Below are 26,858 nucleotides of genomic sequence, written 5' to 3' on the forward strand. Positions count from 1 at the left end.
CGGCCAATGCCCGAGTGCCCTCCTTCCCAAGGCCTAAATCTCTTCACATGAAATCAGAATACTCTCAAAGGTTTTATTGTTGTGCCGATGGTCTGCAGCGCAAACAGAAAGCGCCCTTTTTTTCAGTTCCAGCAAGTTAACTGCTTTGGGGAATGATAGATTTCCTGCAGCGCTGGCAGTTTATCACCTGTTTATTTAAGCGTCACCTCGTGCATCTGATCTGTGCGATCAGAGAAAGTCGTCCATCATACCGGAGCTTCAAAGAGTTGCTAGGTATGCAGATGCAGGGGCTTTAAGGAGTGGAAAAAAACAACAAAGCCTCATTCACAACCAAATGGTCTATCAAAGACCTGTGAAGGGCTCGGTGCGGCTGTGTGCGCGCCCGCGAAGCTGTCTCCTCCCGGGCTGCGCACACGACGGGGAGGTGGGGACAAGTAACTCGCCATCTTAGATGGTCATGGTTTTGAGCAGGGGGGATGGCGTCCCCCCTGTAAAATAAGTGGGGGGATGCCTTCCACCCGCGTGGTCCCCCGACTCGAGCCCAGCCCGAAAGTGTCAGGGCGCTTCACAACAGGAACAGTAGTGAAACATGAGGAAAAATTAAAAGTCAGCAATGTTACAAAAGCAAACGTTACGTTACATAAGGCAATTGTGACAATTGCGCATGTATCGAGAGCAAACAAAATACAAGAGGTAGCAAACGATACGTTACCAGAGGAAAAAAAGTGACATGTGTGCAAGTTACAAAAGCGTACAAAGTACAAATAGAGGTGTAATACTGCGCTAAATTGCAGATGCTCAAAACACAAACACTCAAAATACAAGAACAAACGTTACGTTCTGCGCTATATCTGTCCCTCTTTCCTTTCGCTCCGTTTCCCATCACCCCTGGGGGGCGGGAACCTGTTGACCCCACACCGTATGCTTTCTGTTGTTATCCTTAGCTGACATGCGCCGAGTCCGCGCGCCTCCCCGCAGCGCTCCGGTGGGTGTTAAGGCCCCGGGACAGTTTTGCATTATTGAGGAATGCGTGCAACCATCGCGAACCCTCGCTGTCTGAAGCCTGGACGAGCCCGTCTCACCGCAGATGGGAGAGTTTTCACATCCGAGGGGCAGCTTCACAGGGCTTCAGCGACCCCCGGATAATCGATGCCAGGTGCAAGAAGGGTCAAAGGTCACGTCTGGAGCGGGGGAGGGGGATTAAGGTGGCTCTGTTTGGAGATTCGCAGCGCCGTGAGATCGACTATTCTATCTGCCTCGCATGTTTTACTGAAACAGTCTGATCTCTTTTACACGGCAGACCATAAATTATGCAAAACACGTGTTGCATACTGTAGCATGCATCATTACGAGGGTTGTGCATCTTTGAAGGACCTGCTCTTGGTCGAGGCCTGTGTGTTATTAAAACTTTCAGCAGGTGAGCGCCTCCAGTAGAACAAGACTGCGCCGGATGCTACCTGGTGGGACTGCTAAGTACCAACACAGTCTAAAATTAGTATCTTCGGCTGAAGCTGTAAAGAGCGAAAAGTTGATCTTCTCCGCCCTCTAGCGGCTGCGGTAGATACTCCACCCACTCTGCACCTCAAGCACCAAGTGGCAGGGATGGGAGAAGGGAGGAGACTCCGGGGAGCGCGGGGGTTTGGAGTTGAGGGGACAGCTTCCCTTCTGTGTTTATGGACCATCTTTTGCCTGCAGGCACCAGGGAGACGGACTCAAGGCGGGAGGGGCAGAGGGCACAGGGCGTCGAAGAGCCGCTGCTGTGAGGTGCACTTGCTGCCATGTGCTGGCTGGGGGAGGGCGGGGCGGGCGCAGCCGGTGCTGGGCTGTTCGCGCTTCCAGTGATGCTCACACACAGACAGGGATTCTCCTCAGCCGGGCGATGCCACCAGTTGAAAGCAGGCAACCCCGGAGTCCCAGGAGGGCACGGCGAGCCACCCAGGGGAGCCCCACCGCAGTCCCTCCACTAACCGGCCGAGTAGCCGCTCTGTGATGGATGCGCAATGAAGCCGTCTTCCGTGCGCACTTTTGCGTCTCCAGACCCGCGGACCTCGGTACCCAACTTCTGCTAGCGGGGAGAGGGCAGAGCAGCCAGGATGCCTGCCGCCCGCCCGAGCCTTCGTTTGGAACCGACTTTCTCCTGACCATGTTAAAATGACTTTTGCCGATTTTGGGAATGCCAGCGTGAATGGGAGCCGTCCGGAGACCGACGCATCCTCCCTGGCCGGGAACGCCTCGGAGACCAACGGCACCCTCGGGGCCCTGCAGCCCCTGGACCCGCAGGCCATCGGGGTGGGCATCTTTCTGGGCGTCTTCATCCTCTTCGCCATCGTGGGCAACATTCTGGTCATCCTGTCGGTGGCTTTCAACCGGCACCTGCAGACGGTCACCAACTACTTCATCGTCAACCTGGCCATGGCCGACCTGCTGCTCAGCACCACCGTGCTGCCCTTCTCGGCCACCCTGGAGGTGCTGGGCTTCTGGGCCTTCGGGCGCATCTTCTGCAACATCTGGGCGGCGGTGGACGTCCTGTGCTGCACGGCGTCCATCATGTCCCTATGCATCATCTCCATCGACCGGTACATCGGCGTCAAGTACTCGCTCAAGTACCCGACCATCATGACGGAGCGCAAGGCGGTGGTCATCCTGGTGGTCCTCTGGCTGTCTTCCATGGTCATCTCCATCGGGCCCCTGCTGGGCTGGAAGGAGCCCCCGCCGCCGGACGAGAGCGTCTGCAGCATCACCGAGGAGCCCGGCTACGTGCTCTTCTCGTCGCTCTGCTCCTTCTACCTGCCGCTCCTTGTGATCTTGGTCATGTACTTCCAGATCTACGTGGTGGCCCGGCGCACCACGCGCAGCCTGGAGGCGGGCGTCAAGAAGGAGCGCAGCAAGTCCATGGAGGTGGTGCTGCGCATCCACTGCCGCAGCGTGCTGGAGGAGTCGCTGTCCCGGGCCAAGGCCGGCCACACCTTCCGCAGCTCGCTCTCCGTGCGCCTGCTCAAGTTCTCCCGCGAGAAGAAGGCGGCCAAGACGCTGGCCATCGTGGTGGGGGTCTTCATCCTCTGCTGGTTCCCCTTCTTCTTCGTGCTGCCGCTAGGTAAGGTGATGCCCCCTGCGCCGCGCGCGCGCAGCCGCCACCTGTGGACGCTCTGTTCAGCCACCTTCAACAAAGTCAGGGGAGTTTACCAAACAGGTGCAACTTACACAGGCCTTACACTAAACCGTTCCAAATCTCATTAAACAACACAAGGCGGTTTCAGTGGTTTGCGGTTTTAAATTATGTATGTGGCAAGCATGTCAAGGAGTGTGGCGTGCGTCCTTTAAATGCTACAAATGGCATCACTGTGCCATCTGCGATATCACCAACCTCACTTACAGCAATATGTGTAACAAACTCCTCAATTTATTTCGACAAGTGACACGCCGAACTGGCACCGTGTAACATACATTGGCTGTCTGTCACATTTCACATATCTATTTATGTAGCTACTTTTTAGTGTACTTTTGCGAGCTTTAGAAGAACTCTCCATCCGTCCGTTTATCTGTCCGTCAGTCCGTCCATCCACCCACCTATCCCCTCTTCGCGTCTCTCTCTTTCTGCAGCTATCCATCCATCTAGTTTCCAGTTATGTGTTTAGGGGTCAACCTGCGTCTATACATCGTTCGATCCGTCCGTCCACTCACCCATCCCTTTGTCTCCCTCTGTCGTCGGGTTGTGTCATTTTATCTATAAATCCTCCTGCCCGTTCCGTCCTCCTCCTGCCCGATTCCCGGCCAGCCTCTCATCGATACTTCAACACGTGCGCGTTCTGCTTCATCGTGTTTCCCATCGGGATCCGCGTGCAGTCATTGCCAGAAAATATCGCGAATGAATTCATAGCGTTTACTAATCCTGGCAAGGCTTTGAAGCGCTTTACGCCGGGCAGCGCTGCTCCCGAACCCAGGGTTGGCGGTGAACCCAGTGGGGATTAAAGTCGGCATTTAACACTTGCGTGGCAACTTTTCTTTTGTTCTGTACAAGTTTTCACCTGTTGCAGAGTCTTGTTTTACCTTAAATACAGTACATACACGTTCAAAAGCAAACCTTTTGAACAGCTAATAAAAAGGTACTAGTAAAAAGTGCAAGATTTCGCAGAAAGAAAAGCCCATAATTTAGGAGTGGCGGGGCCATGTATTCACCCCAATTTATTTATTGTGCATCTAAATCAGACAATGCGCTGTCTTTAATTACCATCCTCGGGTGCCTTTCTTCACTCATCCAAGTCCCAGCCAAGCATCCCTGCCGGAGGCTGGACCAGCAGCAGCGAGGCTCCAGGCATGCAGACAAGGTGGAAGGGACCACGGAAGCAGGGCTCCTGGTGACCTGTGGTACTCAATTTACACCTTTATTTTCACATTTAGTTTATAAAGCGCGGATCTGTCCCCAACTCACCTACCCCTGGTTGTCCTGGGATAATTTATAGGTTCATAGGCACATCCAATCCTCATTATGATTTACAGTAAGGAATCAGCACCCATCCAAAAAGTGTTATTTTAGATAAATTCCAACGGTCCAACAATACATATCCAAGTGTATAGTCTTGTGAAAATAAGTCCAGATTTCTGTGAAATTTGCGTTTTCCAAAGTTCTTTATTGTGATAATACAAGTCAGGAAAGAATCCAAGATCACAAATAGATTCTCTTCTTAGCCGACGCGTTTCGTCTCACACATTGAGACTTCTTCAGGGCTAAGGGTGAAACATACAACAATTATACACTAATTTACATCTATACAAAACATCAGGTTAAAAACATTAAATAAACCATTGAATATCTTTTTGGATGGGTGCTGATTCCTTACTGTAAATCACAAATTTGGGGCTTTGCCCTTGAAGGAACATAAAGGGTTGTGTTCCTTGAATTTCCTTGCACCATCCCGACTACTTTCAAGCCACAGGTGAAAGCAGGTGCATCACTTCTTTGCCTCAACCCTTTCCTTTGTAGATTTGTCCAATCCTCATTATATTATATTGGCATTTGCATAGCGCTTGCTGCCCCTGGCGAGGCGCTATCTTGTATTTCACGCAGCGCAGCTCCAACAAGGAACGCAGGACTTTACAAAAGACTTTAGGCAATATGTACGATACGAACACATTTTCCCATAGGCACAGAATTGGTTAAAACCTTCGATACATCTGACCCTTTATATATTGTTGGAGAATCATGTAAGAAAAAAGCGCTATAAAAAGATTAACGTGGCTCCTTGGGACCAGATTACCGACGAGGAGATGTGCTTAATGAAGAAAGTGTCAATATGACAGTGCACTGCATTGCATAGACAGAATCACAGGGGGACCACCGACTCCATCACACGACATGTCGGCCTGGGACCTCGGTGACCTGCTGAACTATATCCAAACGAGGCACAAACTGTTTTTTTCCTGCCCCCTTCCACAAGTTGTGCATCTTTTTCAGCCAATTGAGAGGGGTAATACCTGAATCACAAAATGATAGATGTGTAAATAACACTGACAAGACACTACACTCTGTGCAATTCACGGGAAGTGGTAAGAAATTGGTACAACATCCTAACACATTTACATTTCTTAACTAGCTCCGTGAACGACTAACATAATAAAGGAATCAATAGCGCACATTATTAGAAAATCCAGAAAGTGAGAAAAATCACAATTCAGTCCGAAAACTCAATGCTTTAAATGCAAGTTTCCAATTTAAAAAGTTGACATTACTTTTGCATTAAGTAATGCATAGGCTCGGGCTCCACATTAACTGGACTAAATCAGAACTTTGCCCATTGACAGACTCTGCACCTACAGATCACCCCTTCACATGGGCTGCAAGTGGCACCAAATATTTAGACATTTGGCTCCACTGAGACAAGGACCAAATATTACAGCTTATTTAGGGCTCGGCAATAGCAGACCTTGCCACCCAAGTAGACCTCTGGATTAAAGTACCCCTTTCTATGTACTTCCCCGTTTTTTATACCTTTCCTTAAACATTCCTATTCCACTATCACAGACCTTCTTTCATTTTTTGTGTCGTCTCCTCTTGCGCCATGTTTGGGCTGGCGGTCGTCCCTGTGTCTGTTGGGGTACTCTCACTCTCCCTGATGACCACGGCAGATTTGGGGTTCCCGATCTTTATCTATGCGACCTTGCTGCCCAGTGTCAATATACACATCGATAGTACCACCCAGACCAGAGCGGGACCAATTGGATGATGTCTCACACTCATCGATCCTGGCAAAGGGCACCCCATTGGAAGCCAACAACATTCAATCTGTGTCCACAACCTGTTGTGCATGACGTAGACTTGGGCGGACATTGGGTGGCGGTCCTCTTTACTCCCCTGTCCTTCCACTTAACAATAATCCTTGGCCCCAACTCACGCATGAAAAGTTAGTACAGCGTACACTCAGCCGCCATAACCTATTCACCATTGGGGACATTTCTCGGATGGCCATTATGTGCAACCAACTGTAGACCCCCGTTGGCACGACTCCTCGTACATGGACCACTCTATTTTTCAGAGACCGCACAACACTTTATTATCTCTTATCCCTTCTTACCTACTTCCCCCAGAGAATTTTTCACCTCTGACACTCGTGGTGTCAGACGTGGATGGTGACCGCATGACCTCTAGACTGTACCATCTGTGTATTACCATGAAACCTGACACTACCACTCCTGTATGGGTAGTATAGGTGAAGGAATTGGGAATACCCCATACCGATAAGATATGGTCATACTGCTGCTCACAGATTCAATGTATTTCAATTAACCATTGGCATAATCTGTTGAATTTTAAATTTCTCCATTGCATTTACCTCTCCCCCTCAGATATAGCCAAATTCGACCCCACTAGGTCCGACCTCTGTCTAAAATGCCATTCACTGGCAGCAGATTTTGCGCACTAACATGTACGGCCCAGTGACATCTGTCTATTGGGCTTCTGTCTTTATCCAAGTCTAAACTATGACAGATATAGAGCTTGCACCCGATCCTCTCCTGATCCTCTTGGGGTGCACCAAGAACATACCATGTTCCTTACGCCAACTCACCTCAATGCCCTTCTTATTAGCCAATCGTGAGATCACGCTCCATTGGGGCAGCTACAAAATACCCATTTCCTCAGATTTGCTTACAAGCATGATGTATTGTGGCAACATTAGTGAAGACTATGTCCTCCGACAACCCGCCTACGTCTCGCCCCCAAGATATTTGGCAACCTTTGCGTGAATACTTTCGCACCCTGGAACATGATTCTACAGACTGAAAATAAATTAACTTTCCCCCAATTACAGACTCCTCTCAACTGTATTCCACCTATCCGCTTTATAATTATAAGCATCTAATACACTGATCTGTGATCTTTCACATTTGATTATCCTGATAATGTGCCTTCCGAGCTATTGTGCCTTCATAATTTTCTCTGGTGAAGTGATTCTCGGCAGCTTGTCATTATTGTATTGTTTGTTATAGTTGCAAACCAATAAAGACAGTACAAAAAAGTACAGCATAGGATCTAGAGATCCCTGCTATAGAAAAATCAGGATTGTGGCAAATTATAATTCCACTGGCAAAGTTCTGTGAATGTAAGATACATCCTAACATCAAGTGTTGCGAGGTTTGCCATCATTGCAAAACTTTGTCCGTCACAGCCATTTTTGACTGGAAAAAGTTTTGCAGGAGCTTCTTTTTCAACATTCTCTTTAAAAATCAGGAGTTGTAATTTTTTCCTTCTTCAATATTTGTTAGTGTATCTCCACTCTCTCCTGTGTTTAATATCCTGATAATCGCTCTTCATCCATTTTTGCTTCACTTATTTATTTCTGTGGTTGTTGTAGTTATTCTTCTTGCATTGACTAAGGTTCTTCTACCTTGTTCAGGGTATCTTGGAAGATGTTACGCATAGTTGATCATCTTCTTATGGTCTCTTTAAGCCCTGTTTCCTCCTAAGTAGCTTCAAACATCTGCTAGTTTGAATCTGTTGTTTTTTGAGCCCTTCAAATTTACACAATTTAACAATCCTTTCTCTGCTCCCTTCTACTGGCAGCATTCTGATTGAATTTGCTCCACCCTATTTGGATCTTCTTCATTAGTAATATGCGCTGGCACAGAAGAGGAGTCACCAGGTGTCCTTTAGGTGTCTACAGTAATGTCCTAACCATAAGCTTCACACCTCCACTCTTACATCACTACAATTATGTGAAGCCTTCTTTGAAGTGTTCAGTTGTCCACTGATTGCTGAAGAGCGGATCCTTTATTTATGCTCCCAGGGCCATACTGAGCATGTTTTAGGTCATCTGAGCCTGTATTCCAAGGGACATCCCTACATATTTCTTCACATTGCACTTATTTTAGGGATGGTCTATAAGTTGGCACATAGTCTTTGGTGAATAGTGAGAGGGAAACCACAGATGGCAATTCACCAAAAGTCCAGAGATTTAAGAATTGACGTAATCCTTTTTTTAAATCAATATAGGTAACAAGAGATCTACTCCTTGATTACTACGTTTACAGAGTAAACCATCAAAACACTACATTGTTGTCCCCAAACCTGGAACTATGTTGTACATGTTGCCTAAAAAATGTCACTGTAGTTTTTCCCTCATTGATCCATGAAATTTCAAGTCAAGTGGAGGGGGTGGATATTGACCAACGCCACTGAAACGCTGCATTAACGGATATTCCAAAGATCATTGTTTACATAATGCGAAGTTACAACTGGATGAATATAATGTTCACTAGTGCGCATTGATGCAATGTGGCAGGATCTGTATTTCAGTATTTGTAAGGAGAGATTGCGATATATTAATATAAAGGTAGAATTCAGAGATTTAATTTTAACTAACTTTGGAAATGTAAAAAAGAAATGAAGTAATAAATGAGTGTTCACAATTGAAATTACGTTTGATGATTTGATGATACAGCATGCATTGTAGACTTTTTCAACCCATATCACTTTTCAGGGGTTCTTGATTTGGGGACAATATTGTAGTGGCATAAATATTTTGATCTACACCATCATCACAGGGTTATTATATTTTATCCCCTCGGTAGGATCATTTTGGCTGTTGTTTGATTAGGGAAAGAGGAAGGTGTGAGCACCACAACCTATAGACAGGCCTCTAAGGAAGCTATCCATTTTCAGTTCCTGCAGCTCCCTACCTGATTTTGTAATGAGGTGAACACAACAGGACAGGTATTGACACCATTGGCGAAAACAATCATAGTCTTTGTTTTCTGAAAGGGGAATTGAATGTTGCACAGTAAGTATAAGAATTGGCTTGGTAGTTTGGTTTGCCCTGTTCTCATCATGCACTGGGACAGGAACAGACTAATTTGCATATAGCCAGGTTGTGAGCTGGGATGGTGCAATGAGCTAAAAAACAGGTGATGGATTAAAACCATGATCTCTTGACTTGGTAAGAGTATTCTGCATCATTCAGAAACTCTGTCCATCACCACCCCCTTTTTCCAAAATCAATCTTCGTTTTGAACCTGATGATTAATCTCGGCTCCAAACGTCTCATTTCAGAGTTCTATTTCCTCCCCTCTCATTCCTAGGAACAGTTGCTAATCCAAAGTATTCCATGTTTGGCAGTTCTTATCTGAATGAGTACTTATGTGTTTTGCCATTGCATAGTTCATGTCTCCGTTTTGGACTCCTCTTATGTGCTCTAGGATTTGTTTCTTTAGAGGGCAGATCATGTTCATTATATATATCAGTCCGCAGAAACATTTAATGATGTATACTACATACACAGAGTCACAGGTAATTCCTTCATTGATGGTAAATATCTTTCCCTTGAAATCTTGGAGCTCCTGCATATTTCTTCCAATTTTACATGCTGTGCATTTTTCACAGTGAGTAAAACCCACTTGTCATTTTTGTAACCAGTTACTTGATTTATTCATGGTACAGTGACTCCATAACAGTTTCAGCTAGATGCATCAAACAAAAATCCGCTCGCAAAGGGGCAGATTGTTTTGCGACCGGTATTTTTGCATTTGGGATGCATCATCCCCAAATGCAAAAATTGCTAATTGAGAAATCACTAAATTGCGATTATTTGCATTTAAGGAATCTCAAATTGAGATTCCTTAAATTCAATGCATGAAAGTTCTAAAAATAGCAAATTCCCTAATAGGGCACGCAAATTACCATAAAGTACAACTTCATGGTAATTTGCAGAAACGTTGAAAAATGCACTCAAGTGCATTTTTCAAAGTTTCATGTTGCGCACATACATGCCCTAAGGGCATGTGTGCGCGTAACATATGTGAACAGATCAATTTCAGGGGTGCAACAGGGTGTCCTTTGGACACCCCTGCACCCTTGAAATCGCAATCTCAATTTGCAAATCGCTATTTGCGACTCGCAAATTGAGATTGTCTTCCCATTCATTCCTATGGGCCTTTAGGCCCATAGGAATGAATGGGGAGGTATTCCTTAAATGCGACTCGCAATTTGAGACTCGCAATTAAGGAATTCTAAGAAATCGCTATTTTTTTTTAGTGATTTCTTGATGCATTCCATTTTGCTATTCCTTAATAGCGAATCGGTATTTTTCGCTATTAAGGAATTGCTAAATGGGTTGTTGATGCATCTGGGGGTTTGTCTCTTAGTGAGGGCACCTTCCAATATGTTACATTAGGCATGGTGCCTATTTATCCTCTAATATCTATATCCTTTTTAGGAATACTCCAATATTAATCTTTACAATTTTTCGATTTTCCTTGCTATGTATGAGTATCATTCTGATAGTAGTATCATCCTTGCTTATGTTCTTGCTTTCTTTATTGATTACAGTTTGGACTTGTGTCAATGATCTTGCTAGTTTGTGTCCTTGTTTAATGTCTCTTTATTTGTAGCCTCTCTATAGAAATCTCATTTCAGTTTCTATAAACTTTCTTTTTGAGCAATTATGTCTCATCCTAACGAACTCCCCATATGGGATTCTCTTTTTTGAGTGAGTGAGAATGGAAGCTGGACCCGAGGAGAATACTGTTCGTTGATTTTGGTGTCCTATATACCATGGTTGTATCTGGCTATTACTGTTACATCCAGGAATTGTATCTCCTTTGTGCTTGTATTACAAGTAAACATCAGGCCTAACTTCATTGTTGTTCAGTACATCGAAGTATTCAAGGTATTCTTTTCCCATCCCTTTCCATATCACAAATCAATCATCTATGAATCTCAGTCCTAGTGCTATTTTTGCCATATGTCTCTCATTATCCTCTCTCCAAGCTATGGTCTTTTCTCACCAACCCATTGTTAGGTTGACATAGTTTGGAAAGAAGAAACTCCCATGGCTGTCCGATAGATCTCAGAGTATATCTGATGGTTTAAAAGGAAGATGTTATATCTGAGACATAGTTCAATCATGTCTATTAGCATTTTAGTATGTTTTAATTTGGATGTTTCTCTGTTTCAGGAAATAGCTGGTTGCATTTAGGGCCAATGCTTGGCTGGCTAATGGAAGAATAAAGGGATACCACATTGATGGTTACTAATAGGTACCCCTCCTGCCAGCCTGTATCCGTTAGTATCCTCAGAAAGTCTCCAGTATCCTTTATATAGGAGATCAGGGTTACCGCCATTGGTGCAAAAAATTATCCACATACGGTGCTATGTTCTCATACTGAGAATCACAACTGGATATAATTGGTCTCCCAGGGTTCTCATTAGGGTCTTATGTACTTTGGGCAGAAAGTATATGGTTGGTATCACTGGACTATCATTTTTCATGAACATTACCTTATCATCACTCAATAGGCCTCCTTTATGTCATTTATTTATTTTCATATCTAATTCTATTTTTAGATAGTTATGGGATTGGTTTTTAGTTTTTTGTAGTTCTTATTCTCATTAAGTTGTCGCATGGCCTTGAAGATATATTCCTTTTTGTCCAGTATAACTACATTCACTCCTTTATCCGCTGGTTTACCTTACATCATAATTTTCATTAGCCCATCCAGTGCTCTCCGTTCTTCTTATGTTAAATATTCTCTTTTGTGGCTGGTTGATACTTTTTCTCTTTGTTCCAACTCTGCTGCCACAGGGTCATGGAAGGTATCAACCCTGTTTCCCCGATTCAGGGAGGGCAGAATTTGAACTGTGTTCTAAATTCTGTATTTTTATGATTATCCGTGACAATCTCCAGTTAATCCTGTATTTGTGATTCTGTTATATAGTGATCATTAAGATTGTGCAATAAATCATAAGATGTTTGCAGATCAGGTATCTCTGCAACACTTAGATTTGTTGTGGGGTTTGAGTGGGATGTCCCACGTTGTCTCACATTGTTTGGTTTCGAGAACGATTTGGCCAATTTCAGCTTTTTTACAAATTTATGTAAATCAATTCTCGTTTATATATCGTCGGTGTATTATTCTGGGCAGAAGGTTAGGCCTTTATTTAGCACACTGATTTCTTGTTTATTCAGAGTATATTTTGATAGGTTAATTATCAGATTTTTATCTTTTTTGATATCTAACAAACTTGCTATTTCTTCTGACGGTTGCGTAGTTGATATCCCTTTGTTTTTTCCAGAGCCTCTTTGTTTCTTTCTTTGGTTTTTGGGCCAAATTGCTGGCATCTCCCTTGATCTTAACCACATCCTCTTCCTCTGCCCTTTGGTGTTCTTTGATCGATGTACATAAGCTTAATCTCCTATAAAAAAGTAGTATAACCATATATTTTAGATGATTCTTCCCCTTCACTAAAATCTGTGTCTGATTCACTCAAGGTCGCATTTGGGGATTCATTCACTGATATTTGACCAATATGTAGTTGTTGTTTTAATCCATCAAATCTTTTTGCAAATGTATCGCCCCATTTTCATAATCTCACTCATCTCTTTTGAAATTTCTCTGTTGCTGCTCTTCCACTTCACTTTCATGTTTGTCCAAATTCTTTTCCATCTCAATTTTTTACTTTCATCCTTTTGTTTCAAAGCCAGGATTTGTGCTACTACCCCTCCTATTGCTTTATGAAGTTCCTCAATATCTTTATTTGCATATTTCAAAATTATCAACAACATATTTTTTGAGTACTGCAGGCTATTGTTCCCTCATTCCCCCATTCTTCCAGCATCCTCAGTTTTCTATCTGGATGACTAGGTAAAATAAATATTCTCAGGCTTCTGGGTACTCTTCCACATTCAATATATTTTTGTAAGTTAATTCCTCCCAGCTTTTTGTTATTTCTTTTTTTAAAAGTCTCTCTAATTGAAAGAAAAGTTGTTTTATGTTCTTTGCTCTTATGTTCTTTTCACCTGTTTGCATTAAATATCTGGGGTTACCTGTTTGTTAGTTTGTTTTATGGCCTTTCATAAACAGTACTTCCGCTTTCTGAATTCTTTTTGCAGCTCTTGCCTCCATTTTAACAATCATCGATGTATCCATGTTACAGATGGTCTATTGCTCCTCCTACAAAAATATTAAATATTCTGTTATTGCAACTCACACCCAGTGGTGTATGTAACTTTCAGGAGTGTACAATTCCTTTGAAGAACTAATTGTAGGAAAGTGGGTTTCTGTTGCAGTAACTCTCCACACTTTTTGCTGCACTTTGACTTGAGGTGCCCAGGGCCTCTGCCAATCAGGATCCCAGGGCCTGTGTTCTTTCCCAAAACTGTACCTTTGTACCCCCAAGTAGCACCTCTCAAACCACATGTAAGTCCCTCCTGTTAACTCCAGTATCTCTCACACAGTGGGTTTGCTGAGAGGTGTTCAGTGGCCACGCCCCCTTTATCCACCATTCTGTAAATGCACCTCCTGGCGCACCAATAGTTGGGGGATGAAGTCCCATTAGCTTTTAGGGTCCTTGGGGGCCAACTACCCCTCCTGTCACCTCCAGTTAGACACACACAGCTGAATTGCTGAGTGGCTGTCAGAGGCCACACACCCTTTCTCCACCATTCTGAAAACACGCTTCCGGGTGCACTTTGGGGCAAGTAGTCTACTTTAGTCCTGAGGCCCTTGGGAGTATAGTGGAATTAATTCCCCTACTAGAAAGGGGGCATGGCTTCCAAGTTCTCTCATCAATTCAGCTGTTTGGGACTTACTGGAGTTAATGAGAGGGTTTTCTGGCCCCCAAAGACCCTCATCATTCAAGGGAACTTCATTCTCTAACCACCTCTGCGCCAGGAGGCACATTTGCAGAGTGGTGTTTAAGGGGGCGTGGTCTCCTGCGACTTGCAAAGGTTAATTTTTGGTATTTCTTTTTAGGGAAGTGTGGCTGGGTAGCCCTCTACTCTGAGCCAATTTTAGCCTTGGGGATCCCGTCCCCTAGGGCCTGCCCTTTATTTTTATTTTATATGGGATTGGGGCTAGGCCTTCATGTTTGTTTTCTTTCCCCATTCCCCGGAGCATGGCCAGCTTGTTGGGGACCATGGGAGGAGTCTCAAAACCCCTATGGTCCCTGCCGGCTCCCCACCTTCTGTGGCAGCCGGCATTTCTTATGGAAAGAGGGAGCTGCAACATGCAGCTTTCTCCGTACAAAAGCAATCCTGCTTCGCTTCATGGAAGCCAGATAATTTTCATTGCAGTGCTCCTGGCTAGCCATGGCAAACTGCAATGTCCCAGGGGTGGGCACCACAGGACATTGCTGGAGCAAGCCCTGTTGGGGTGACGGTCCGCAGGGCCATGTAGAGTTATTGGAGGGGGGCTGCATGGACCTCTCCTTTTCTCAGTAAGCCCTGGGGAGGTGGTGGTCCCAGGGGCTGGGGGTCCACAACGTACCCCTTAATAATTGTATTTCTGCCCAAAGAGGTGGCAGTCCATGGGCTGCATGGGGCAGCCAGAGCCCCCTGCGCATTATAATTCATTTTAACCCCGGGGACGTGGTTTGTCCCCAGGGAAGGCTGTTGGGCTTCCCCCAAAATTTTTTTATTGAAGTACTTTACTTTAATTTTACAATGCCCCTAGGATTTGGCCCACCCGGGGGTTAGTCTAAAGCGAGCGCGCGTGCTATTTAAAAAAATTGCCCCAAATTTGCTGCACATTTTTTTAATAAATGGTTTCATGCCATGGTGGGCTGCCACGGGGACCCCGAGGCGATGGCTTGGGGGTCAGGGTATTCCTACCGTGCCCCATTTTCTTTATTTTCACTTTTTTCAGTAAAGTCAAGTCCCAAGATGGCTGCCAACACTTCCTGGTTGAAGTGTTGGCAGCCAGTCAGAGCATTTTGCCTTCACAAGCTCATCTTTGTGCGCAAAGACCGAGACCAGAGATATCACTATAATTTTAAACTTTAAATTTCTCAAAAATGACTGAATGGATTTACACCAACTAAGCATAGGACACTTCCTTAAACCAACATCTACCTCCCTGCCAAATTTGGTGAAAGTCCGTTCGGTGGTTTGGGCTGTAGGTGAGGCTAAAGGTTCCTATGGAAATTAACATTATAAATGCACCCTTATTTTGCACCCTGAATTCTCAGTCCCCACTGAACCGATCACCCCCAAACTTTGCATGACAACCAGAACCTACCTTGATACTTTGTGGGGGAAATTTCATGAAGATTGATCAAATTACATCAAAGTTATAGGGAAGTCAAAAAAACATTTCCTATGGAAACTAGGTCCTAACTATAACTACCTACTGGTGGCCGCCAGTTGATTGCCATATTAGAGCACCACACATGATGGCATACACTTAAGTGACTATCAAAATCAGGGCTAATAGCAGCACTGATAGATGTTCTATACTCTGATATTATGTAGGTCTTTCACTTTATTTTCAGGGATGTGGAATTCCTATAGCCCGAGGCCCAGGACATATTGTTTGGGGTCAAGGGCAAAACGTTTTCATGTGTATTTTGTCTTTGGGAAATGTAGGCCCAACCCCAATTATTAAAGAAAGTCTCAAAAGTGCACCCATGTTATATGTCTTTGCATTAAGTGCAGCTATATGGCTTTCGTGAATTCCCAAGAATGTACAGAAGTAGGACAAGGAATAGTACTCCTAGAAAATATTTGTGATCTACATTTTAGCTTGAGAAAATATGTATGTGCAGATTTGCTCATGCAAAAATCTGAGTGTTTGCAAGTTCACTTTCCCTCCAACCACTTTTTTTACAAACTCCGGAAGAAGGTTTACGTCTGCCATTGTCAGGAGTAAATTTCCAACATTTCTAAGTATGGGAATAGATTAGAGTAGTGTTGTTGAAAACCTTTACAACATGCAAGTTAGTAGGTTTGCACAGACTTAAAAGGGCATTCTTACCCTGGAACTATTGCTTACCACTACCTTTAGCCCCAGTATGTAGATCTTCGGAAACGTGGCAACATAAGGGCGTTGCAAGTATTCAACCACTACTGTAGTATGAGCCCTGGCATAATCAGAGAGGCTATATCAGAGCTCTTATATAATGAGATTGCTGCCATAATTTGTCGCCGTTAACATGGCATCAAAGTGACAAGTGGATTTTGTTACAGGACAAGTAGATTTATGAAGCAACCTGCCCCATGGACAAGTAGATATTTTATTAAATTCCACACCCCTGCTGTTTTTCTTTGAACACGTATCAACCAGTTGAATATCTGTGATGGAATTTCCACGGTGATAAACTACATTAGAAAATGGACAAGAAACAGTAACTAAATGGTGCTTGTGAACTGTCTTTATTGTAGAAGAGGGATTGTTTGTTGGGCATAACAAGGGTCAATATGAAGGCCCTTCATTGGCAGTGGCTTTATCTGTAACATCAGAGAATGGGAGGGAAGGGAAGCCTTGCCTTTACTTTGACAATGCTAAACTCTGTCAATACTCCTGAGAATATGATAAAAAGAAATGTAATTTAAGTGAGTGTTTGGGGAGGTGTCAAGAAGCATTCGATATAGTCAAATAAGAGCCCACTGTTTAAAGCAGAGAAACTACACAGAGAAATGCAGAGAAAGGAACAGGGTAGGAAAGGCAGTCACACGGGATGAATCCTAGAGTGTACTGCACCTGAACAAAATGATTTCATATTGTGTGTTAAGGAACGGAGGAGTTCCTAGAAAACTTTTAGGAACAGAAGTAGATGTATACCAGTAGAAAAAAGCAACATATTTCTTCTGCAAAATATACTTTGTATGTAAGCCCACAACTTGAGTTTTAATTCCAAGTCTTTAGATAACATCTAAAAAAAGTGGAATATAGATTATATATCATCATCAAGAAAGGACCAATAAGATGCTGATAGGTTTGCTTATCCATAAACCTTACTCAAAAGATGATATTTCTCAAAGCCAATGGCCTGGATGCAAAAGGTGGGGTGTGGGGCCATAGGTTTACACAGGACGTGACATCACTGGTTTCCCACCATGACATCACTGGTTTTCCCAGAAAAGAGGATGCTAGGCACGAGGACTTCATTTCCCATCATCTGTTTACGTAGGATGTGACATTGCTTCAGGACCACAGCTATTAAATTATCCCCAGCAATTATAAAGTCCACCCTCATCCCCAAAAAGTTTTGCCAGTGCTAGATAGCGGTACTGACCCAGACACAGAGAGCCTCGGATAGGAAACAGACAAGTTCTCATCAATTTACAAAATTTCATGAGAACAGCGGTGATACGCAGATTGAGGGAAAGGACATTCTGCCAATTAAGTGAAGGAGCAACCTCCAATCCGTGCCATCCTAATATGCCTGCTTTGAATAAAAGCCTGGCTAGCTGACCTCACTGGCTTGTAGTAGGAAATTCTACTTCTTAGAGCCACCGTCCCAGTGAAATAGAATTTGATGCACATGGCAAAGCAGTTTGAAAACGGGAGTTTATGGACAGGCAGCCAATGGAGAGAATTCAGACTAGCCAAAACCAAAGTCCTGGTGCGAAGATGACAAATTAGTGTGTAGTGGGCTGGCCCCACGTGTTCAGGAGACATAGAAGACGTAGCCGAGTTGAGTTTGATGTGATTTATTAGGTCCATAAATAGAAGTTACAGCAAGCCTCACCAGGAGCAGCCTACTAGCTGCTCAGCCCACCTTCCAACTGACCACACTCACACCAGGCACCCAAGCATTCCACTCATGTCAATCACAATAACATTCTATAGGGAACACTCACACTGGCTGAGCAGCTAGTTACAAGGTAAAAGGGAACATAAAGACATAACATGAGAATACTACATAGGTGTACCTTACTATTTTGAACACATTAAATGAATGAATGAATGAATGATGGGATTTGTAGAGCACTCAGCGACTGTGAGAGTGCCTAGCTCTGAGCCATATAGCTATTGGGAGGAGTGAAACCACCTCGTCCCTTGAACAGGTAAGTTTTCAAAGAGCTTTTTTTCCAGAATGCTTCTGAGGGACAAGGGAGGTTTATTTCACTGTTTGGCTGCCACCATGAGCCCTTGGTAAATGGAATAGACAGCAGAACGGTAGGGATCTTTTAGGGCGGTACTGGGTCATCAGTAGGTATTTCAGACCTGTCTTGAAGAAGGCTGAGTGTGCCACAGTCATTGCTTTAAAAAGACTCTTTTCCTCACTGGGAACAAGTGTAGCTGGCTTCGGAACTGGGAGATTAAAGGCATGTCTAGGAAGATTAACCAAGAGGTGGACAGCCATGTTTTGTACCCGAGTAAAGAGGTAGTCGGCCATCCTTACATACAAAGCATTTCTGTGGGACAGTTAGCTCATAATGAGTACGTATGCAATGGTTTTGTGCCCGACAATAGGAATCCAGTGGAAAATCCTGCACAGAGATCACAAAAGGCTAAATCAACTCCCTCACGCAGAGCTGACCTGGTACTTCATGGAAAGTGAATCATTAGTTAGAAAGCCTGAAAATCTTTACTACTGTCTTATACTTCACGGTTTGGCCCAACAAAGTAGCCCACCATGAGTGGTTCCAGGCTTTTTCCGCCTTCCATAATAATAGGATCTTGGGTTTCTCCCCATTGAGCTTTAGGCAGTGACTGCATCCAGCTACCATTAGTGCAGCAGGTGCAGTGACACTGGGGTCTGACTAAGATGTGTCAAAACGAAAAAACATCAGGGTTTCCACAAACTGCTCCAATTTAGGAAGGAGTCGGAAATGCAATTTGAAAGATCACTACATCACAATGCATTAACCTTCCACCATGCACCTATCTCTTGGTAGGTCTTACTCTAGATCCAAATTCAAAATGACATAATTTGCCATGAACAAATCAAGAAGGGCTTAAAAGATAGCACTAACCAAATTCTGCTCAGTGCTTGCCTATGATTAACTTTAGTGTTTTGGCAAACTCCCTATAAAACAATGCCCAAACCATGCTGCTGCAGGATTCTTTTCTTTGCATTAGTTGAACAGTTCATATTTCATCACTTGGGGACAGATAAACGATGCTAAATTGCGCTCGCAAACGGGCAGACGCAATTTAGGGCATGGCCTTGTGCAAACCTCATTTTGCGAATCGGGAAATTTTACCGATTCGCAAAATGAGGTTTGCGATTTGCTATTAGGAAGGAGCATGCCAAGGGCGTTCCTTCCTAATAGCGACTCGCATTTGTATGTATGAATGTCCTGCAACCACAATTGGGGTCTCAAAACACTCGCAATTTACCACCTACTTCAAGTGGGTGGTAAACCATTCACAAACAGGAAAGGGTCCCCAAGGAACGCATTACCCTTTGTGAATGGGTCAAAAATATTTTTATGGGTAGGCAGTGGTCCCAGGGACTGCCTGCCCTTAAAAAATGAAACTGAAGAGTTTAATTTTTCTTTGTTTTAAATGCAGTCCGTTTTCGTTTGCGAATCATAAATTGGTAGTAATACATCTGGCCCTCAGGTTTTTTTTTATTCACAAGGTAATTAAGTAGATTTGCAATAATTGTAACAAGAGTGTGTTTCTACAAAGCTTTGTAAGTGTGATGTGTGCATTCATCAAAGTGGGATTCCTAGCATCTGTAACAAACAACTTATTTTAACTAGTTAAAATTAAAATTAAGTTAGGATCCTGTTTATAGTATATTAATATTCCAAATTGAATTCAAGCACCAAAAATATTTTGTTTCCAAAAACTAAATAAATAAATAGAGAAACTCAAACTGTATTTTTGAACATGTTTTCATATACTTCATTAACCTAAAACAATGGGTCAGATGTACGACCATTGAAAATTTTTATGGGCAGGCAGTGGTCCTTGTGACCACTGCCTGCCCACAAAAATTTTTTGCACATGTATTCCCAAAAGGGAACGGGTCCCCTGGGGACAACCCGTTTGTGAGTACTTTACCAACCTCTTGAAGAGGGTGGTAAACTGCGAGTGTTTTGCAACCACAATTACAGTCGCAAAACATTCTTACATGGCTTGTTCGGACGCTATTAGGAAGGGAAAGCCCCTTCCTAATAGCGAGTCGTTAAACACTATTTTGCGAGTCACAAATTATTTGTGACTCGCAAAATAGTGTTAGTACATGGCCCACAGGATTTTTACATCAGCAAACGGGTCTCAAACCCATTTGCGCATGAAAAAATCTGTCGTACTTCTGGCCCCAAGACCCTTCTTCAATTTGATGCTTGGACTTGGAACCAAAAAGAACCATGACCTACCTTTATCTAAGTGGTGGAATCTTGTCCAATGAGGTTTGCATACAGGATTCCACACAGGATTCCACTGAAGTTGTGATTGGTTTTACTAGTTAATTATACCAATTCTGAAGTTGCATTGGTATTCTCCTTAAATTGTATTAACTCAGATAATGCCTCCTGTAAACCCATGTTTGTAGTACTAGTCAAGGAACCATATTTTGTGTGTGTGTGTTGGAAATTTTTGCCCGTTCTGCAGGGTTACCCTGGATTTTTTGCCTTTTGCTGAACTCTATTTTTGATGGCAAATAGAACTCTGTGCATGGAACCCATGCTAACCAGCGAGAAAGTACTCATCCCTCTACTTCCAACGTGGCCAAATTGGTATGTTCCTGACTGGCATATTTATTCACATATAAGTACATATTATATAGTACCAACAGTGTTACCAGAGTATGTAAGTAAAATGTCAATAGTGGGATGCAACGCGTACCATGCCACCCTCTGAAGTGACAATGCATACATGACTGCATGCCTGACACAAGTAGCCAGTCTGTGCAGGTTTGAATTGCAAATGCAACCTGTTGAAATTACCATTTATGACAGGCCTAAAACCCTCCTTTTAAATATGTATATCATCCCTAAGTAAGCCTTACTCTCAACTAAGACAGGGGACATGGTGTTTAAAAAGTAGGACATGTAAAGGGTACAGTTAAACATAGCACATTACCACAATGTCTATTGGAGCAGGGTTGGCTCTTCCATAAGAAAGCATCATGATACATTATGTTTAATAAATGTTATTTCTGACTAAGAAGCAGTTACAAATCAAAATGTTTGATTTTTGAAATATTTTTTACAAGCCCAAGTTGGATTTGTAATAATATTTCGAAAAATGACTTTTCTTTGATAACTTTATTTCGGTCAGAGACCATAAAAGTGCAATAAAATATATACAAGCGCAATAATAAAACATAGATACATTAGAATTAAAAAGTTATTAAACTTTGGTTATCAAAGGCATAGTAAAGGATAAAAACAACAATCCGTTATTTCTTGTAGATAAAAATAGTTCTTCTCCGCCACATGCCTAGTAGAAACCGGGAGACGGCAAAAACAATGGGAGGGGCAGTGTCATAAGTTAGCACTCTACAAGCGTGTGCACAGTGTCGGAAACCAAGATTTTTGCATAATGGGATGATCCAGCATTTTCGAATTTCACTATATGCTGGACAGAAGAAAAGGATATGTTCAATTTCTTCTCTGGCATAATTACAGGCAGGGCAATTGCCATTTGTCGTTTTTGTCCATCTGGATGTCAGTGCCCCTACCGGTAAAGAGCCGTGCCTCAGTTGGATGTACAGTTTTCTTTCTAGTGGAGGCTGCACCAAGTCCAGAAACACCTCCGTCCTGTATTCGACTTTTATTGTAAGGAACTCAGTTGACAGTCTGCCCAGGGAGGTAGAGCAATGTAACAATTTAAGATTGTACAATTTTACAGCTGCCACCATTACAGTCCTTTGCATCCTCATACAGCTGTCCTCCGGTGTGTCCCACAGTTGGGGAAGGCAAATTTGATAAAAGAGAGTCTTCACATGTACCAGCCAAGGTATATTCTTGCTCTTTAGCTGTCCCCAAATAGTGATAAATTCTGCTCTGAAGGGTTCAAGCTCCGGGACAGACCAGAGCCTACTCCAATAGAGCAGGGGACGTGCAGCCACCAAGTCAGAGATAGGTTCCAAACCCAGGTCCAAACGTAATGGTAGGAGGGGTGTGCTTTGTGGGAGACCAAACAGATGTCGCATAAGGGACTGCTCTACTTTCATTAAGTTACATGCATTGATATGTCCCCAGAGTTCGGCAGCATACAAAGCAGCAGACCTAACCTGTGTCCTGTATATCTCTAGGGCAGGGGTAGCCGATTTAAAGGTTGAGGCGTTATGGAGTCTACCTACACCACCCATGATCTGTGCAAGTCTCAGAGAGGATTTAGAGGCTTGATGGTCCCATGTAAAATGCTCAGTCAGAGTCACCCCTAGGTATATAAAGGTCTTGACTCGCTCAAGTGGGGTTCCATTCAGTGTGGGGTTTGGACGGGTGTGCCTCGGGGGGTTGAAGATCATGAACTTGTTTTTCTCCAAGTTGATCTCCAATCCCCGCGAGGCACAAAAGGAGACAAAACCGTCCAAAACCCGCTGGATGCCCGATGATGTCCGCGACAACAACAAGGTGTCGTCCGCGAACATCAGAGCGGGCACCCTACCAGTAGCCAGGCATGGGGCGTCGTTGTCCCTGACACAATTAAGTCTATCTATCAGGCCATTAACATACAAACTGAAGAGTGTAGGTGCCAGTACGCAACCCTAGCGTACGCCCCGGGTAACAGAGAAGCGGTCAGATAATTCCCCGTTTTTAATTCCCGGTATGAAGTCGGATTAGGGCATCTAATAAGTAAGGATGGAGACCAAGTTCCTCCAACACCATCCAGAGCCTCTCCCTAGGAACCAGATCGAATGCGGCCCGCAGGGCCACAAAAACAAGGTAGAGGCTGCCACCCTCTGCTCTTGCAGTTTTCCAGTATAGGACCTGCAGGCAAAAGATCTGGTCCAAAGTCGAGACCCTTGATCTGAATCCGGCTTGAAGGGTAGTCAAAGTTTTTCTCCATCCAGCCCAGTAATCTCTCCAGTAGAATTCGGCCCATCAACTTCTGGGTTGTATCGAGTAAACTAATTGGTCTGTAGTTTGATGGGGCGAGTGGGCACCCCTTTTTAAAGATTGGAACAATCTCAGCTCCCAGCCAGGTCTCAGGTACTGGGGAACCCTGTAAGACAGCATTAAACAGAACCATCAAGTATGGGGCCCAAATTTTTGGCTGGGAACGAAAAAGATCTCCAGGGAGCTTGTCCAGACCCGGAGCCTTATTCGGGAGCAGTTTCTCAATTGCAGATTCAACTTCCCTGAGTGTAATATGGACTAGGCTATTAGTGGGAGACCTATTGTGGGCATCCTGACTCACTATAGAGAAACCAGGGCCCAAGGTCCCCGGCAGTCTACACTCGTGCGGGGGGTCTGGGGTCGTAGGAATCTCGGGAGCTCGGTTGGGGCTATGATTTTGACGGGGAGAAGTCCCTGAGCCCGGGGCCCCCAGCAGTCGACACTCGTGCGGGAAGTCCCGGGCCGTAAAGGGACGTGAAATCGAGCTCCCGGGCCCCGGGGCCCCCGGCAGTCTGCTCTCGTGCCGGAGGTCCCGAGGCGCACAGGCTCGAAGGTCCAGAACCGGTTGTAGCCGCCTATCCTGGCCTTGACACCCATTTTCCTCCATCTCAGGACTTGTATAAAGTGATTTGAAGTGTGCCTCCCACACTGTAGGAGCAATATTCGAGACCCCAGCATCTCTCTCGCCTGCCGCTGAAGAGGAAACAATTAACCAGAAGGTCTTGGAATCTTTTAGGAGTAGTGCCTGTCTCAATTCATCCCACCTAGATTCCTCCCACTCACTCTTTGCCCTAGTGAGCACCTTCTTGTACAGCAATGTAGATTCTCGAATTTTAAGGGTATCTCTAGATTTAATTGCCTTAAGAAGGGCTTTCTTTGAGTTTTTACAAGCGTGGTTATGCCAGGGGTGTGTTTTATCCCGACACGACTTAGTCCCACTGACCGGATAAAATACATCCCCTAGTCTCTCAACCAAATTTCGGTGGGTCTCTATGATCTGCCCATGGGAGATGGAATTGCCCATATCACTAATTAGTGGGATAGCTATCTGATAGATTTTTGCGAGACGGGTAGGAGAGTCTAGGCAGGAAGGCCATTTAACTCTTCTCCTATTATTAGATATGATGTGTGGGGGGATTGTCAGGCTGGAGCCAGAGTCCGGGTTAGTTAATCCAAATGCGCCGGGTTTAAGCGTTAGGACCAGCGCATTATGGTCACTATCGTTCCTAGGAACGACCCCAAAATCTTTAAACTTATCCCAGTGTTTTGCTTCCAACATAAGGTAGTCAATGATGGAGCTACGGTTTATCCTATTGTATGTGGGCTGGCCGGAACTTTCGTTGTTGCCCCTTCCATTGCATGCCCGCAGAGACATTGCAAGGGTCAGGGCTTTGATTTGTAATACTAGCGAGGTCCTTGGGGCTGGAATGTGCCAGAGCAGGTCGACCTCATCCTCCTCACACAACTCGGATCCACCCAATGGTTCAAACTGGCAATTCATGTCGCCACCAAGAATGATCGGAATTGTGGGGTCAAGTGTCTGGAGGAAGTGGACTTTTAAAAGTCATCTTTGCCCTGCCTGAGGTCTCTGGAAACTAAATTGAGATTTGTCTCTCACCTTTCTGCCAGCCAGTAATTCGTATTTCAGTGGGCGTGAATGAGGTGTGAACCTGCTCCGATGGCAGGTATAAAACTCCTTTTGTGTGAAGAGGGGTTGCTGTGCCCTTGAGAGGGTGGTCTGGGGGTGGGCCCAAAGAGTTGATTAACTTCAAAGTGGCCTACCCTGTCACAAGCAGATGTAGATAACATCCAGGCTTACACTCTTCTTTTGTTCCCCAAGCCAGAATAGCCTTCATCACTGTGAGCCTTTTGTTGATATCACAATGTCAGGTACTAGTGGAGTGTAAAGACCTGCTTGACAGGTTTGCTGGGGTTTCTCACACTGGAGGTACACTTCAAATGAGGGAAATAGAATTTCAAAACAATTTGTTTTTCCACTTACTTTCCGGTTGCTGAAAGATCAGCTTTGTCCTACCAGACTCTTGTCTCTGAGTTTGTTGAGAGCACAGACACTGCCTAAAACTGGATTTTAGTATTACATGTGGGAGAACACATGGTACACACCCTCTCTTCCCCCAGACCTCAGAGACCAAATGTAGTGGTCCTTAAGACGTCGGCCATCTTGGAAATGCCCAAAGTGTGTAGGGTTAGCCCAGGGAACCTTTAATCTTTTGGTTCGGTCGGTCCCCATGGGTGATTCCAGCTCCTATCTCATGCTAAGCATAACTGTGGCAACTGCAGTCATCCACTTCAGAACATATCTAGAACTGTGGAAGACCAGAAGAGGACCAAACATGCTGTCTGAGACCTGGGAAGAGTATAGGAGACTGCACCTGCCTCCATCTTGTACCCAGGACAAAGAAGTAGAGCCAGCTGTCATTAGACTGACCTCCTGGTAATGCCACAAGCACACAACAAGAGGCCTTTTCCTGCAACTGCCCAGCTCACCTGAGGCGGTCCTGGGGGTTTTAGAAGTATGTTCCTGTGGTGGTTTGGGACTTAAAGACTAAAGCTAGAAAGTAAAATGTTTGGCTAGGACACCATCTTAACTTGAAAGTACTTCCAAGCAATTTTCTTTCTCAGGAGCAACACATCAGTTGTAATCCTCATTTGCAGCTCACTGAGGATTAGCTCTTGACTTAAAATATGGCCTTTTGTAATGTGATGGATCTGTTATGGGATTATGGAACTATGACACATGTCCACCATTGTAGCTGTATTTATCCATAAAGAAAGTTAAAATGCTGGATGACATTTTAATGAAACACGTGCCTTATAATTAAGGTAATTTAGATCTACTTAGCAGTAGAATTTTAAAATGGATGTCTTGGGCTGAAAAATGTTACATAAATCAATGAGGATTGTCAGATGCTTTTTATTGATTCTCAAAATAATATTCTCAGGGTATTTTAGCTCTTCCTAGAACAATCCTGATCCTAAGCTGAGGGCTCAGCTGAACCATCAGTCATTTAGAAATGACTTGCAAACCATATTCTAAGAAAGTTGTTGCTGCTAATTTGATATTACAGGACATCAGTACCTTTCCCTCAAAAAGATGGAGCTTTGTTAGAGCCAGAACTACCACACTCAATGTTCCAGACCTCTTGCCTCCTTTACACCTTATACGTAGGAGTGGGTCGAATTTGCGTAGTCTCGCTACGCAAAGCTCCGCGAAACAGTAAAAAATCTCCGCAAGCACGCAAAACTTCTGCGAACACAATTTTTAGCAATTCCGTGTTCTCCGTGGAACGCGAAATTACACAAATTCCGCTAATTCTGTGAGCGGAACGGAATTTACCGCCCAGGCCCACCTTATAGCAGAATGGAAATCAAGGCTTGCCTTAACCCAGGAGCCTCTTATGTCCTTATCACATCATCACCACTTCACAACTCTTAATCCTGAATTCCTATTTCTCAACAACAATGATCTTAGTAGAACTGACATGCTGATCGCACCAAGGCACCCATAAGGTTGCAGGCTGTGCTGAATAAAAACAAATATATTAAATTAACTAAATTTTTATTTTTTTTAAAAAGGAGAGTCATGAAAAGTGTTGTATAGAG

General features: G+C 44.1%; 1 protein-coding gene across 1 annotated transcript in view; it reads left to right on the forward strand.

The window, feature by feature from the left end:
* Positions 1-2,151: 2,151 nt before the first annotated feature.
* The window catches only part of LOC144821884 (alpha-1D adrenergic receptor-like), a 266,185-nt gene continuing 241,478 nt past the window's right edge, over positions 2,152-26,858 (forward strand). Inside the window, exon 1 of the mRNA XM_078679040.1 lies at positions 2,152-3,094. Coding sequence (XP_078535166.1) covers positions 2,152-3,094 — 943 coding nt within the window. The remainder of the gene's footprint in view (positions 3,095-26,858) is intronic.

The sequence above is a fragment of the Lissotriton helveticus genome, chromosome 2_2 (assembly GCF_964261635.1).
Source record: "Lissotriton helveticus chromosome 2_2, aLisHel1.1, whole genome shotgun sequence".
NCBI lineage: Eukaryota > Metazoa > Chordata > Amphibia > Caudata > Salamandridae > Lissotriton > Lissotriton helveticus.